This window comes from Theropithecus gelada, chromosome 1, assembly GCF_003255815.1.
Source record: "Theropithecus gelada isolate Dixy chromosome 1, Tgel_1.0, whole genome shotgun sequence".
Classification (NCBI taxonomy): domain Eukaryota; kingdom Metazoa; phylum Chordata; class Mammalia; order Primates; family Cercopithecidae; genus Theropithecus; species Theropithecus gelada.
Genome location: NC_037668.1, coordinates 185729533 through 185745886, shown reverse-complemented (window position 1 = coordinate 185745886; position 16354 = coordinate 185729533). Strand labels below are relative to the sequence as shown.

Genomic DNA, 16354 nt, shown 5'->3' with positions numbered 1-16354 from the left:
TCTTTAATAATAATGTTTGCTCTGGGTTTTTGATAAGTAAATCAGGCCATAGAAGTCTCCTTCTATCCCTAGTTTAAGAGCTTTTATCATAAAAATAATTAACTAACATTTATTGAGTATATGCCAGGTGTCAGACATTGTTCTAAGCACTTTACACAGATTAACTCATTCTAACAAATCTCTGAGGTTACTATCCCCATTTCATCATGAGTAAACTGAGGTACAGGGTAAGTGAAGTATTTTGTCCAAGGTCAGGGGTAGAACTAGAATTTGAACCCAGAAGTCTGACTTATGAGCAGTCTTAACTACTTTTCTCTACCGCTCTTAAAACGAGTGTTGAACATCCTCAAACGCTTTTTTCTGCATTTCATTTGATCATGTGGTTTTTTACCTAATTTGCTGATGTGGAAGGTTACATTAACAGATTTTTTAAATGTTAAGTCATCCTTGAATTCCTGGGATGAACTCAACTTGGTCAGCACATACCTTTCTTTCTTTTAAAAATATATTGATGAATTTCATTTGCTAATATTTTATTTAGGATTTTTGCATCTATGCTCAAAAGTGAGATTGACTCACAATTTTTCTTTTTCCTCCTGGTTTTGGTAACCAGGTTATGCTAGATAAACTCATAAGTGAGTTAAGGCTGGTAGTTGGTGACAGACATTTCAACCTCAATTATTAGGCTGACATATATAGGTAGTATAATAGCTAGTCCAATAGGTTAAGACTCCTAGATAGCACAGCGAGGTTTCTCCAGAATCATCCATCCAGAATGATTTTGCTTTTGTTTCCGTCAAGCGTCTCAGAGACACTATCAGCTTGAAATACCTTAGTTGACTTTTTAGCTTGGGATTTTTGAACACTTAAGTGCAAATTTAAAGTCCAAAGCAGTAGACAAAAGTGTCCAGGGTCATCTGAGCCACTTGTTACTGAACTGGCAGTCTAAGACTGCCAAGACTGACAAGTGTATTCCCTCCCAAAAGGTTGATCCATAATCTGGTTTAAATACTGATGGCTGTCTTTCATTCAGCCATATTCACACCCAAATAGAATCTTTTTTTTTGGAGATGGGGTCTGTGTTGCTCAGGCTGGCCTCAAACTCCTGGATTTGAGTGATCCTCCTGCCTCAGCTTCCTGAGTAGCGGGGACTACAGATGTGTACCACTGCGCCCAACTCTATGCAGAATCTTTAAATTATATTTACTAGGACTTTACATTTTATAAAATACTGTAATATCTTTTATCTCACTGAATTTACCAAGCAGCTCTCTAAGAGCCACATTATTTCCATCTTACAGATTTTTTTCTATTTTACAGATTACTTAAGCTAATCAGTTAGTAGGAGAAATTAGTTAAAAAATCAAATTTCTTTTTCTTCAATTAGATCAAGAAAATATTTCTTGTAGGAGAAATGCTAGATTCTATAGTGACAATGATTAACATCTTTCTTGTCACTCATGAATAGAACTAAGAATGAAATAATGAATTTTCAAAGTGGGGCTGGAGGGGTCTCCATTTCTGTTGCTAGTATAGAAACAATTTATTATAAATGTGACCATAAGAATTTTAATATATCTTCAACTTACTAAGTTATTAATACTTTTTTTTTGTTTTGTTGTGTTTTTGAGATGGAGTCTTACTCTGTCACCCAGGCTGGAGTGCAGTGGTGCGATCTCAGCTCACTGTAACCTCCCCCTCCCAGGTTCAAGCGATTCTCCCAACTCAGCCTCCTGAGTAGCTGGGATTACAGGCGCCTACCACCAGGCCTGGCTAATTTTTGTATTTTTAGTAGAGACAGGGTTTCAGCATGTTGGCCAGGCTGGTCTTGAACTCCCGACCTCAAGTGATCCGCCTGCCTCAGCCTCCCAATGTGCTGGGACTACAGGTGTGAGCCATTGCGTGCGGCCTAATACATTTTTCAAACAAAAAGTTACTGTATCTCTGCTAGCTGCCAGGTACTTATCTAAGCACTACATAAGAATGGACAAAGTTGAAATAAACAAATAGAGAAGATGTTCAAATATGATTACATAATAATTTAGAAACTTCTTACCATAATGTAGAGCTGTTTGGCCTTCATTGTCCTATAAAAGAAACAAATAATACATTTTAGAAGTCTAAGTAATTGCAAAAGTATGAAAGTACATAAACTGTAGCAAATTTATCGATAAGCCAAAGTTCCATAGGTTTATCAGACTTACGAAAAGAAGTCAGTTATCTGAGCTTCACAGTCACTTTTGACCAAGCTCACCATCCTGAAGAATAAAGAATGATAACTTGTGCACTGTAGCAGCTACAATGGAGTAACAGGATAACCAGTTACTCCAGATATCTGCAGGTAATAATCCAAAGGGAAATTCTTAAACTGAGGTAGTTTGGTTACCTAGTTCATGGCAGAAACATTGACACTATATCTCATTTATCTTGGCCAGTATTACGATTTTTTTTTTTTCTAAGCTTGTCCCCAAATCTATCTAGCGAGTCTGTGATTTACAGTGGATAGCCTTTTATCTCTTTTCAAAGACTCACAAATTCCAGGCTAATAACATTAGGTTTCCTAACCAGATCAAATATCATAAAGTAATGTGATTTCAAAGCATACAAAGTCCCAGAAGTTGTTAAGAAAGCCAAAAGTTGCCATAAAATACTTAGGAAATTCCAACATTTCAGTTAATTATTTTCCTTTAAAACCAAGAAAACTATATATACTATATATATATATATATGCTATAATTGTAGCGCAGTTGAGTACTTTTTAGCAAGCCACCTCTTAAATTGAGAGCAGCTAATCACATTACATGAGCAACAAATAATCAAAGTACACAAGTGAAAAGTAGAATTTAGTAATTAACTTCATAAGCACTTTGTAGTATGCATGGCCATCATGCCCCTGGTAATTAAGAATAAATGTGAAACTGTTAATCTGAATAACTTGGAAAGGGTGATGTTATGCCAACCAAACTATTCTTGGGTACCCATATCTGCTTTTCCCACTTCCTAACAGCTGAATGTAGGGGTGGAGGTTGGTTCTGGAACTTTTTGGTAATGGGTCTCCCTGTTAATCTCCTAGAAAGAAAAGCAAGAAGCTGCCATAGAGAACTTATTTTATGGTTCAGATAGGTAGTAAGAAAAAAGTCATGGCAGGGGGACAACCTTGAGGCAATGTGGTTTGTTTTCCTACTGTGGAATGAAGTTCTGATTGTATTTGGAGTTAAGGTGCTTATTACATGGATGAGAGGAGATGTAAAGAAGTAATTCTGGCAGGAAGTCGGCATAGGGTACACTTGGCTAAGGTGCAACTATGGCTAAGTTTGGGATGTCCAGGAAGCAACATAAAGATAATAAACTCTAAGAAAAGTAAAAGATGGAAAGCAGCATGAAAAAGAAAGCACAGGAGATCATTTTTGCCTACTTTTTTTTCTTGTCTTTTTAGATACAACCTTTATCTTGCTCCCCTTTAACTTGCCCTGCCCTTCAGATTAAGGACAGGTAGGAGAAGAGAGCTGAGGCAGCTATCATGAATAGTATCTGAGTGATTCTTATGCAGGGCAGCCTGACAATGTGAAGTTCTGCTCCAGAGAATGTGGTCTTGATTGGGAAAGCTAAGGGTAATTTCGAAAGAACAGTACTGACCATTATGGCTTAAGACTCATATCTATATTTGTCAGTTTCCAATGTTAATAAAAGTGTGTGTGTGTACGTGCACGCACACACACACATGCAAACACCTGATGAGTTTATACATTCACATTTATAGTTTAAATGTGAATGTCCTGCATTAGAAAGCAATTTCAGAAAGAGCTTAATCTACTGCAATTTCAGGATTCTACTTAGGCATCCATCAAGCAAGGCTGTATTTTCCACAATTACATATCTTTAGAAAGCATAGTTCTTTCACTATTTGTGCATAACTTTCATGTTTAATCACTGTGTTCATATATACTCAAAGTTCATTTCCTTTCAATTTCTAATTCTTCATCTTCACTATGCAGATGGAAGAAAGCATAATTAATTTCTTTTAATCACATTTACCAGTGAATACTAAATCTATATCTCTACCTCAATTTCTAATTAATTAATTAAAAATAGTTACTGAGCTCCAATTATGTTCCAGTCACTGTTCTAGGCACTGGAAACAATGAGATGAACGAGACAGAGAAGGTCTCTAATGTTATAAATCTTATGTTGTAGTGGCTAGGGAATCAATGAGCAAATAAATACATTGAACACTAGGAAGTGATGAGTACACTGGAAAACAATCAAAACAGAGTAAGAGACTAGATTGATGTGGGGTGCTATTTTAGGTAGAAAGGACAGAGGACCCTATAAGAAGGTATGTTTACACAGAGAACTGGGGAAGATACTAAGGTGGTCATGCAACCCAAAATGGGCAAATCACAGCACTGGTCATCTTCCTTGTCTGAAAGTATGCAAGTTACTCAAGCCAAGCCAATTAGTTTTCTTTCAAAATTTTTCCAAATGGAGCTATAAGATAGAAGTGTGTGCACACAGAAGGTTCTTTCCTCTCTGATCAAAAGTAAAGGGTACAACTCTGTAAATATGTACAATTATTATGTGTCAATTTTTTAAAAGAGAGTGTGGTCAAAGAAGCTAGACACGGAAGGACAAATATTGTGTGATTCCATTTATATGAGATACCTAGAGCAGTCAAATTCACAGGAACATGAAATAGAATAGTGGCTACCAGAGGCAGGGAGGAGGGAAGCATGGGGAGTTCTTGTCTAATGGGTACAGAGTTTCAGTTTGGGATGGTGGAAAAGTTCTGGAGATGAATAGTAGTGATAACTGCACAATAATGTGAATGTACTTAATGCCACTGAACAGTACATGTAAAAATGGTTAAAATGGTAAATTCCACATATATTTTACCACAATAAAAAAGAAAGACAATTAGAAAAGGGTATGAGCCAAAAACTACAAGTGGCAATGTTCTCTATTTTTGGGTGAAAATCAGTCTGTAGTAGAAGGGAATAAGTATTCACAAAGAAAAAAGTAGTGGTGAGACATGGAGAGAGAATGAGGGTCTCTGGTTCTTGTCATTTCAACAATATTTTTTCTTGGTTAGGTAAGCCAATAACAGCAAAATACTCCCTAGACAAATATGATCTTTCTGTCACTTGTAAACAAGAGTCCTGACTAACCCAGAATGCAAGGCATTTTATGAACGACGCCCTGCTCATCTCTCTCCCAATACCTTCTCTACCCAATTTTGTGACTGCCAATTACCGTAAGAATACTTATCTGAGGCCTGGAGTGGTGGCTCACGCCTGTAATCCTGGCACTTTGGGAGGCCAAGGTGGGCGGATTGCCTGAGCTCAGCAGTTCCAGACCAGACTGGGCAACATGGTGAAACCCAGTCTCTACTAAAATACAAAAAATTAGCCGGGCGTGGTGGCATGCGCCTGTAGTCCCAGTTACTTGGGAGGCTGAGGCAGAAGAATTGCTTGAACTTGGGAGGTGGAGGTTGCAATGAGCTGAGATAGCACCACTGCACTCCAGTCTGGGTGACAGAGTGAGACTCCATCTCCAAAAAGAAAGAAAGAAAGAAAAGAAAAGAAAAGAAAAGAAAAGAAAAGAAAAGAAAAAAGAGAAGAGAAGAGAACAGAAGAGAGAGAGAGAGACAGACAGAAAGAAAGAAGGAAGGAAGGAAGGAGGGAGGGAGGGAGGGAGGGAGAGAGACAGAGAGAGAGAAAGAGAGAAAGAAAGAGAAAGAGAGAAAGAGAGAGAGAGAGAGAGAAAGAGAGAAAGAGAGAAAGAAAGAGAAAGAAAGAAAGAAAGAAAGAAAGAAAGAAAGAAAGAAAGAAAGAAAGAAAGAAAGAAAGAAAGAAAGAAAGAAAGAAAGAAAGAAAAGAAAGAAAGAAAGAAAGAGGGAGTATTTACTGGACTCCCATAGCTGTGAATGCTCCTTGCTCTACCTGGAAACTGTTCGTCAACATTTTAAAGATAAAATCTTGCTCTTTTCTCATGTTTAAAAAATTCCTCTTTGATATATTTGAGCATTTTAAATTGACTTATTTTATGGTCCCTATATTTATTTCTTTTATCTGAGTTCAGGGAGGGGAAGCAGAGTGATGTTTGTTGTGCTGGCTGACAACTACTTATTGCTTCCTATATGCTTTTTGATTCTGTACTAAGAGTTTAAGTGGAGTTTTATCTTTGAAAAAAATCTGTGCTGTGCTCCCTAGATTGAGGTTCTGTCGCTCCAGAATGATTTTGCTTTTGTTTCTGTCAAGCATCCCAGATACATTATCAGCTTGAAATCACTTAGTTGATTTCTCAGCTTGGGGATTTTTGAAAACTTAAGAAGTGCAAATTTAAAAAGAGCAAACCCACCTTCACTGCCATCCCTAACTCCGGACTTGGAGCACAGGCTAAGACAAACTCTCTATGCCAATTCTCTGTTAGTCGGTAGAATTTTTCAGTCTACTCTGAGGGTGGTTGGTATTATTTGAGATCTCTACCCCAGAGGTATTGAGACTGCCAAATCCTTTTAGAGCAGCCCAGTGTTGGTTTAAACTTACAACTTTATTTTTAAAGCTTTATTTAAAAAAATTTTTAAAGCTTCCTATTTTGTTTTCAGCTACGCTTATTTTGGCCCTTGGAGAGTTGAGTTGCTTTTTTTGTAAGCTTGTCTATGCATTCAAAGGGGTGCTTATTATATTTTATTCTGCATTTCTGAGTGTTTTGTGGTGGGAGAATTTTGAGATTATTATTAGTCTGGAATCTTGCAGGAAAATGAAAACCCCCAACCTTCAAGACTCAGTTCACCTTCTTAAGGAAACCTCCCCTGACTTCTCAAGTAGGGTTAGGTGCTCCTCTTTTCTACTACTGTGGCACAACACATAGGTTCCGTTCTTATCTATCTCTTCCACTGAGACTATAAACTTCTTGTAGGCAAGTACTACGTCTTTCATCCAGTGTCTTGCATACACTGTGTGCTCAGTAAGTGTTCATGAAATGAGAGAATGAATACACTAATTTTTTCTCACTGTTTTTTCTTTAAACTCAAAAATTTTTAATTTTTGTGGGTACACAGTAGGTATATATATTTGTGGGGTACATGAGATGCTGATATAGGCATGCAATGTGTAATAATCACATCACGATATATGGGGTATCCATCCCCTCAAGCATTTATCCTTTGTGTTATAAGCAATCCAATTGTCCTTTTAGTTTGTACTCATTTTAAAATGTACAATTAAATTATTATTGACCAGAGTCACTCTGTCGTGCTATCAAATATTAGGTCTCAGTCATTCTAACAACTTTTCGTACCCATTAACCATCCCCACTTCTCCCCACACCCCCACAACCCTTCCCAGCCTCTAGTGGTCACCATCCTCCCACTGTCTATCTCCATGAGTTCAACTATTTTAATTTTTAGCTCCTACAAATAAATGAGAACATGCAAAGTTCATCTGTCTGTGCCTGGCTTATTTCACTTAACATAATGATCTCCAGGGTCTATCTATGTTGTTGCAAATGATAAGATCTCATTCTTTTTAATGACTGAATAGTACTCCATTGTATGTAAGTACCACATTTTCTTTATCCATTCATTTGCTGATGGACACTTAGGTTGCCTCCAAATCTTGGCTATCGTGAACGGTGCTGCAACAAATATGGGTGTATGTATATCCCTTTAACATACTGATTTCCTTTCTTTGGGGTATATACCCAGTAGTGGGATTGCTGGATCATATGATAGCTCTATTTTTAGTTGTTTGAGAAACCTCCAAACTGTTCTCCATAGTGGTTGTACTAATTTACATTCCCACAACAGTGTATGAAGGGTCCCTTTTTTCCACATCCTCGCCAGTATTTGTTATTGCCTGCCTTTTGGATACAAGCCATTTTCACTGAGGTAAGATGATACATCATTGTAGTTTTGATTTGCATTACTCTGATGATCAATGATGTTGGCCACCTTTTCATATACTTGTTTGCCATTTGTATATCTTCTTTTGAAAAAGATCTATTCAAATCATTTGCCCGTTTTAAAATCTGATTATTAGGACAGGCGTGGTGGGTCACACCTGTAATTCTAGCACTTTGGGAGGCTCAGGCAGGTGGATCACTTGAGACCAGGAGTTCAAGAGCAGTCTGGTCAACATGATGAAACCCCATCTCTACTAAAAAATATTTAAAAAATCAGTCAGGCGCAGTGGCTCACACCTGTAATCCCAGCTACCTGGGAGGCTGAGGTGGTAGAATTGCTTGAATCCGGGAGGTAGGGGCTGCAGTGAGCTGAGATCAGGCCACTGCACTCCAGCCTGGGTGACAGAGCAAGAATCTGTCTCAAAAAATAAAAATAAAAAAAGAAAAGAAAACCAGATTAGTTTTTTTTGTTTGTTTGTTCCTTCTGGTTATTAATCTTTTGTATATTTTCTTCCATTCTGGGGGTTGTCTTTCACTTCGCTGATTGTTTCCTTTGCTGTGCAGAAACTTTTCAACTTGATGTGATCTCATTTGTTCATTTTTGCTTTGGTTGCCTCTGTTTGTGGGGTATTAAGAAATTTTTATGCAGAACAAAGTCCTGGAGAGTTTCCCCAATGTTTTTGTATAGTAGTTTCATAGTTTGAGGTCTCAGATCTAAATCTTTAATCCTTTTGGTTTGACTTTTGTACACAGTGAGAGACAGGGGTCTAGTTTCATTCTTCTGCATATGGGTATCCAGTTTTCCCAGCACCATTTATTAAAGAGACTGTCTTTTCCCCAACGTGTGTTTTTGGTACTTTTGTTGAAAAAGGGTTCACTGTAGGTGTACAGATTTGTTTCTGGGTTCTCTATTCTGTTCCATTCATCTATGTGTCTATTTTTATGTCAATACCAAGCAGTTTTGGTTACTATAGTTTTGTATAATTTGAAGTCAGATAATGTGATCCTTCCAGTTTTGTTCTTTTTGCTCAGGATAGCTTTGGCTATTCTGGGTCTTTTGTGGTTCCATATAAATTTTAGGATAGTTTTTTCTATTTCTGTGAGGAATGTCATTAATATTTTAATAGGAATTGCACTGAATTTATAGATTACTTTGGGTAGTATGGACACTTTAACAATATTGATTCTTCTAATCCATGAATATGGAATATCTTTCCACTTCTGTGTGTTCCCTTCAATTTCCTGCATCAATATTTTGTAGTTTTCATTGCAGAGATCTTTCACTTCTTTGGTTAATTCCTGGGTATTTAATTTTATCTGTGGCTAAATGGGATTACTTTTAAAATTTCTTTTTCAGACTGTTTGCTGTTGGCATATAGAAATGCTACTGATTTTTGTGAGCCGAGATCATGCCACTGCACTTCAGCCTGGGCAACAGAGCATGAATCCAACTCGGGGGGGGGAAAAAAAAAAAGAAAAGAAAAGAAAAGAAAAGAAATGCTACTGATTTTTGTATGTTGATTTGTATCCTGCAACTTTACTGAATTTATCAGTTCTAACTGTTTTATGGTGGAGTCTTTAGGTTTTCCAAAATATAAGATCCTATCATCTATGATCAACAAATTAAACAAAGATAATTTGACTTCTTCTTTTCCAATTTGGATGCTCTTTATTTCTTTTTCTTGTCTGATTACTCTAGCTAGGTCTTCCAGTATCATGTTGAATAACAGTGGTGAAAATGGGTATCCTTGTCATGTGTGACATCTTACAGGAAAGGCTGTTTTTCCTCATTCACTACGATACTAGCTGGGGGTCTGTCTTTTAAGACTTTTATTACGTTGAGGTAAGATGTTCCTTCTATATCTAGTTTTTTAAGGATTTTTTATCACGAAGGAATATTGAATTTTATCAAATACTTTTTCAGCATCAATTGAAATGATCATATGGTCTTTGTCCTTCATTTTGATGATATAATGTATGACACTGATTTATTCACATATGTTGAGCCATCCTTGCATACCACTTTCAGCATTGGACAGATCTTTCAGACAGAAAATCAAAGAAACATCAGACTTAGTCTATACTGTACAACAGTGAATTAATAGATATTTACAGAACATTTCATCAAATGGCTGTACAATACACATTCCTCTCTGCACATAAATCATTCTCAAGGATAGACCTGTAATAAATCCAACTTGGTTATGATGAGTGATCGTTTTAACATATTGTTGAATTTAGTTTGCTATTATTTTGTTGAGGATTTCTGAATCAATATTCATAAGAGATACTGGCCTGTAGTTTTCTTTTTTTTGATCTTTCTCTGGTTTTGGTAGCATCATAATACTGGCCTTATAGAATGAGTCTGGAAGTCTTCCCTCCTCTATTTTTTTTGGAATAGTTTGAGAAGGACTGGTATTAGTTTTTTAAAAATGTTTGCTAGAATTCAGCAGTGAAGCCATGAGGTCCTAGGATTTTCTTTACTGGAAAACTTTATTTCAGCTTCTATCTTGTTATGTGTTACTGGTCTATTAAGGTTTTGGATTTCTTCATGGTTCAATCTTGGTAGGTTGTATATATCTACAAATTTCCCCATTTTCTCTAGATTTTCTAATTTATTGACACATAGTTGCTCATAGTAGTCACTTAATAATCCTTTGAATTTCAGTGGTATTGGCTGTAATGTTTACCTTTTCATCTCTGATTTTATTTGGGTCTTCTTTTTTTTTTTCTTTTTTTTTTTAAAGTCTGGCTAAAAGTTTGTTTTATTTGTCTTTTCGAAACACCAAGTTTTCATTTTGATGACTGTATTCTTTCCTTCATTTCAATTTGATTTATTTATTTCTGCTCTGATTTTTATTATTTTATTTATTACTTTATTATTTATTTTCTTCTACTAATTTTGGGTTTGTTTACTCTTGCTTTTCTGGTTCTTTAGGATGCATTATTAGGTTATTTGAAGTTTTTCTTCTTTTTTGGTGTAGGTGCTATAAACTTCTCTCTTAGTACTGCTTTCACTGTGTCTTATAGGTTTTCGTATATTATGTTTTCACCATTGTTTGTTTCAAGAAATTTTTCAGTGTTCTTAATTTCTTCATTGACTCACTGGTCATTCAGGAGCATACTGTTTAATTTCCATGTGTCTGTATAGTTTCCAAAATTCTTCTTGTTATTTATCTGTAGTTTCATTTGATTGTGGTCAGAGAAGATACTTAATATTATTTCAGTTTTTGAATAAGACTTATTTTGTGGCCTAACATATGGTCTATCCTTGAGAATGATTTATGTGCAGAGAGGAATGTGTATTGTACAGCCATTTGATGAAATGTTCTGTAAGTATCTATTAATTCACTGTTGTACAGTATAGACTAAGTCTGATGTTTCTTTGATTTTCTGTCTGAAAGATCTGTCCAATGCTGAAAGTGGTATGTTGATGTCTCCAGCTACTATTGTACTGAGGTCCCTCTTTCTCTTCACCTCTAATAATATTTCTTTTATGTATCTGGGTGCTTCAGTGTTGGATGCATATATATTTATAATAATTATATCCTTTCACTGAATTGACCCCTTTATCATTATATAATGACCTTGTCTCTTCTTATAGTTTTTGTCTTGAAATCTATTTTGTCTGATATAACTACAGCTGCTCCTGCCCTTCTTTTGTTTCCACTGGGATAGGATATCTCTTTGCATCCCTTTATTTTCAGTCTGTATGTATCTTTATAGGTGTCTCTTATAGGCAACAGATCATTGGGTCTTGATTTTTTAATCCACTCAGCTACCCTATGCCTTTTGATAGGAGAGTTTTTAGTCCATTTACATTTAATGTCATTATTGATTAGGTAGGGACTTGCTCCTGCCATTCTGTTATTTGATTTCTAGTCTTCTCTTTCTTTTTTCATTGATTCCTGTCTTCCTTTAGTGAAGGTAGTTTTCTCTGTTGGTATATTTTAATTTATTGTTTTTTATTTTTGCATATGTTATGTTTTTTTTTATTTGAGGTTACCATGAGGCTTGCAAATAATATCTTATAACCCATTATTATTAAGCTGACAACTTAACATTGATTGCATATACAAATAGGCAAAAAATAAAAAAAATAAAAACACTTTCACTTCATTCCTTGACTTTTTAAACTTTTTGTTGCTTATGTCTTATTGTCCTATGTTTTGAAAAGTTATCCTAGTTATTACTTTTGATTGGTTCATCAACTAGCCTTTCTACTTAAGAGTAGTTTACAAACCATAATTACAGTGTTATAATATTCTGTGTGTTTACTATTACCGGTGAGTTTTGTACCTTCATATAATTTCTTATTGCTCATTAACATGCTTTTCCTTCTGATTGAATAATTCCCTTTAGCATTTCTTATCGGACAGGTGTAGTGTTGACAAAATTGCTCAGCTTTTGTTTGTCTGACAGTCTTTATTTCTCCTTCATGCTTGAAGGATATTTTCAACAGATATGCTGTCCTAGGGTAAAACTTTTTTTTGTTTTTCCTTTAGCACTTTAAATATGTCATGCCACTCTCTCCTAGCCTGTTAAGATTTCCACTGAAAAGTCTGCTGCCAGATGTTTTGGAGCTCCATTATATGTTATTTCTTTTTTCTTGGTGCTTTTAGGATCCTTTCTTTACCCTTGACCTCTGGGACCTTGATTATTAAATGCCTTGAGGTAGTCTTCTTTTGGTTAAACCTGTTCTATAACCTTCTTGTGCTTGAATGTTGGTATCTTTTTCTAGATTTTGGAAGTTCTCTGATACTATCCCTCTGAATAAACTTTTTATCCCTGTCTCTTTCTCTATGTCCTCCTTAAGGCCAATAACTCTTAGATTTGCCCTTTTGAGGCCGTTTTCTAGATCTTTTACGTGTGTTTTATTCTTTTGTTTCCTCTGTGTATTTTTAAGTAGTCTGTCTTCAAGCTCACTAATTCTTCTGCTTGATTAATTCTGCTATTAAGAGATTGATGCATTCTTCACTATGTCAACTCCATTTTTCAACTCTAGAATTGCTGCTTCACTCTTTTTATTTCAATCTCTTTTTTTATATTTAAACGATAGAATTCTGAATTTGTTTTCTGTGTTATCTTAAATTTTTCTGAGTTTCCTCAAAATGGTTATTTTGAATTCTGTCTGAAAGGTCGCATATCTCTTTCTCCAGGACTGGTCCCTGGTGCCTTATTTAGTTTGTTTGGTGAGGTTGTGTTTTCCTGGATGATCTTGATGCCTGTGGATAGTCACTGGTGTCTAAGCATTGAAGAGTTAGAATTTACTGTAGTCTTTGCAATTTGGGCATGTTTGTGTCCATTTTTCTTGGTAAGGTTTTCCAGGTATTGGAAGAGAATTGGGTTCCAAGCCCAACAACACTGTGGTTCTTGAAAACTCATAGAGGTAGTGCCATGGTGGTCTTGGATAAGATTTGGAAGAATTCTCTGGATTATCAGACAGACACTCTTGTTCTCTTCCCTTATTTTCTCCCAAACAAATGGAGTCTCTCCTGTGCTGAGCCACTTGGATCTGGGGGTGGAGTGATGCAAACATCCTGTGGCCACCACCACTGGGACTGTACTGGGTTGTATCTGGACCAAGTACAGCACTGGGTCTCACTCAAGGCCCACTGTAATCATTACCTGGCTACCGCCTATCTTTACTCAAGGCCCTAGGGCTCTACAATTAGCAGGTGGGGAAGCCAGCCAGGTTTTTGTCCTTTCCTTCAGTGAAGCAAGTTACCCCAGGCCCTAGGTGGGTCCAGAGATGCTGTCTGGGAGCTAGGGATTGGAGTAAAAAACCTTAGAAATCTACCTGATGTTCTATTTTACTGAGGCTAAGCTGGCCCTAAAACCATAAGACAAGTCCTTCCCTCCCTTTTCCACAGGCAGAGGAGCCTCTCCCAGTTGCCACCACCACCACCAGCCCATGGAGAGTTCTGCCAGGTCACTGCCAATATTCACCTAAAGCCCAAGTGCTCTTCAGTTAGCTGTGGTGAATGCTGCCAACCCTGGAACTCACCCTTCAGGGCAGTGGGCTCCCCTCTGGCCCACGACAAGTACAGAAGGCTATCCAAGACTTGTCTGGCCCAAAGCTGTCCAAGAGCCTAGGCCTGGAATCAGGGACCCCAACAGCTTGTTTGGCGTTCTAGCCCATTGTGGTCGAGCTGGTACCTACGGTACAAGGTACAGTCCCCTTTACTTTTCCTTCTACTTTTCTCAAGCAGAAGGAGTCTTTCGCTGTAGCTACCACAGCTAGGAATGTGCTGGGTCTCACCTAAGGCCAGCACATCTGAGAGTATCACCCAAGGGCTCTTTAGTCTGCAGGTGATGAATCCTGCAGGGCTGGCTCTTTCCCTTCAAGGCAGTGTGTTCCCTTCTGACCCAGGTTATGTCTAGAAATGTCATCTGGGAGCTAGGCCCTGGAATGGGGGCTTCAAGAATCTGCCCAGTACCCTATCCTACTGTGGCTCAGCAGGTATCCAAGATGTAAGACGAAGTCCTCTTTACTCTCCTCTCCTCAAACAGAAGGAAGGAGTCAGAGGGATGGCACGAGCACTCCCTTTGTTGCCCTAGCTGATGTCTCCCTAGGTCATGTGCCGCCCTCATCCACTGTCTCTAAGCCCACCTCAGCACTAGGACTTGCCTAGGAATTACCGTCCTGTGGCCTAGACTGCCTTTCAAGTATATTTAGGACTCCAGAGATCTTTAGCCCGCAGTGGTGAGGTTTGCCAAAACTCAAGTTCCAACCGCTGGGATGGACAATTACCCTCTGGCTAGGGCTAGTCCAAACGCTCCTTCTGTGTGTGGATGCTGGCTGAGCCCTGCATGGCTTTGCTCTCTGCTTTGACCGGGCAGTACTGAGTTCAATGCAAATCTCCCAGTTGCTGTGCTCTCCCTCTCGAAGTGCACAGATTCTCTCCCCAGGCCAATGGCTGCTGCGGGATTGAGAAGGGGTGGTGTCGGCAATTTAAGACTGTCTTTCCTACCCTCTTCAGTACCTCTTTTAGTAATATGAAGTTAAAACCAGGTACTGTGATTACTCATCTGATTTTCGGTTCTTATGACAGTGATGTTTTATGTGTAGTTATTTGTTAAAATTTGGTGTTCCTGCTGGGAGGACAATTGGTGGAGGGGCCTATTTGGCAATCTTGCTCCACACTCAGTTTATTCTTTAAACCAATTTAAAGACTAATTAATTTTAGTCTTTAACCTTTTTCCTTTTACTTAAACCCTTTAAAAGAATGTTCCCGGCCGGGCGCGGTGGCTCAAGCCTGTAATCCCAGCACTTTGGGAGGCCGAGGCGGGCGGATCACGAGGTCAGGAGATCGAGGCCATCCTGGCTAACACGGTGAAACCCCGTCTCTACTAAAAAATACAAAAAAAAAAAAAACTAGCTGGGCGAGGTGGCGGCGCCTGTAGTCCCAGCTACTCGGGAGGCTTAGGCAGGAGAATGGCGTGAACCCGGGAGGCGGAGCTTGCAGTGAGCTGAGATCCGGCCACCGCACTCCAGCCTGGGCGACAGAGCCAGACTCCGTCTCAAAAAAAAAAAAAAAAGAATGTTCCCATGTATTTCCTATAGTGTGGAGTGCAATGTCAGACATGACAATACAATGAACGTCTAAACAATGACGAACAGGATATTTAGCTTATAGTTACTAGCTGCAAAATCACTACTATATTCTGTTTGATTTCTGGATTTTTCCTTCCACATGTGCTCCTGAAGTTAAACAGATTATTTCTTTCCCCACATGTACTCTGCAGCAATTCTTTCTTATTTTTGAGCATGTCTCCATTTTATGAATATTTCCTTTAAGGACTGAGTTTTCTATCTCCAAATTGTGTGCCTCGTTAAACATAGTATGTTTTTATTCTACCAAATGAGGTGTTGACGAAAATATTAAATACATAGCTCAGAACTGGTACAAGGAAACTATCATTTATTTTATCTCTTTCACACTAAGCCACTCATAACGCTGCTGTTTCTTGTGCATAAAATTGTGTAGCCCCTGGTTTTAACTGCTAAATACATTTTATCAAACTGAATCAAGAGCCATATTTCTAGGTCAAGACACATACATATATACACACACATATATATACACACATATACATGTATATTCCTGTACAGGTGTGTGTATATATATGTAACACACACACACACACAAACATATATATTCCAAGCTGTTCTTACAGCTTGTATATATACAAGCTATGTATATATACACACATATATATTCTAAGTGGAAAATTCTCTTCAGTGTAACTGGATTTTTTTTTTTTTTTTTTGGACCATGATTCTGATGCTCTAATTCAATTCACACTTGATCTACCATATCTCTACTAATGTCAGCTCTAAAGATACATGAGTAATAACAGAGCTGCATAGAGGGGTTGGATTTTTCCCATGATATGGCTGAGAAAATTTTTTTACTTCTAGTAATTTACTTAAAATATAAATTTTATT

General features: G+C 37.6%; 1 protein-coding gene across 1 annotated transcript in view; it reads right to left on the bottom strand.

Moving 5' to 3' along the window:
- Positions 1-16354, bottom strand: part of ACBD6 (acyl-CoA binding domain containing 6) — a 208926-nt gene that overhangs the window by 22429 nt on the left and 170143 nt on the right. The window contains exon 7 of the mRNA XM_025364516.1: positions 2057-2087. Coding sequence (XP_025220301.1) covers positions 2057-2087 — 31 coding nt within the window. The remainder of the gene's footprint in view (positions 1-2056; positions 2088-16354) is intronic.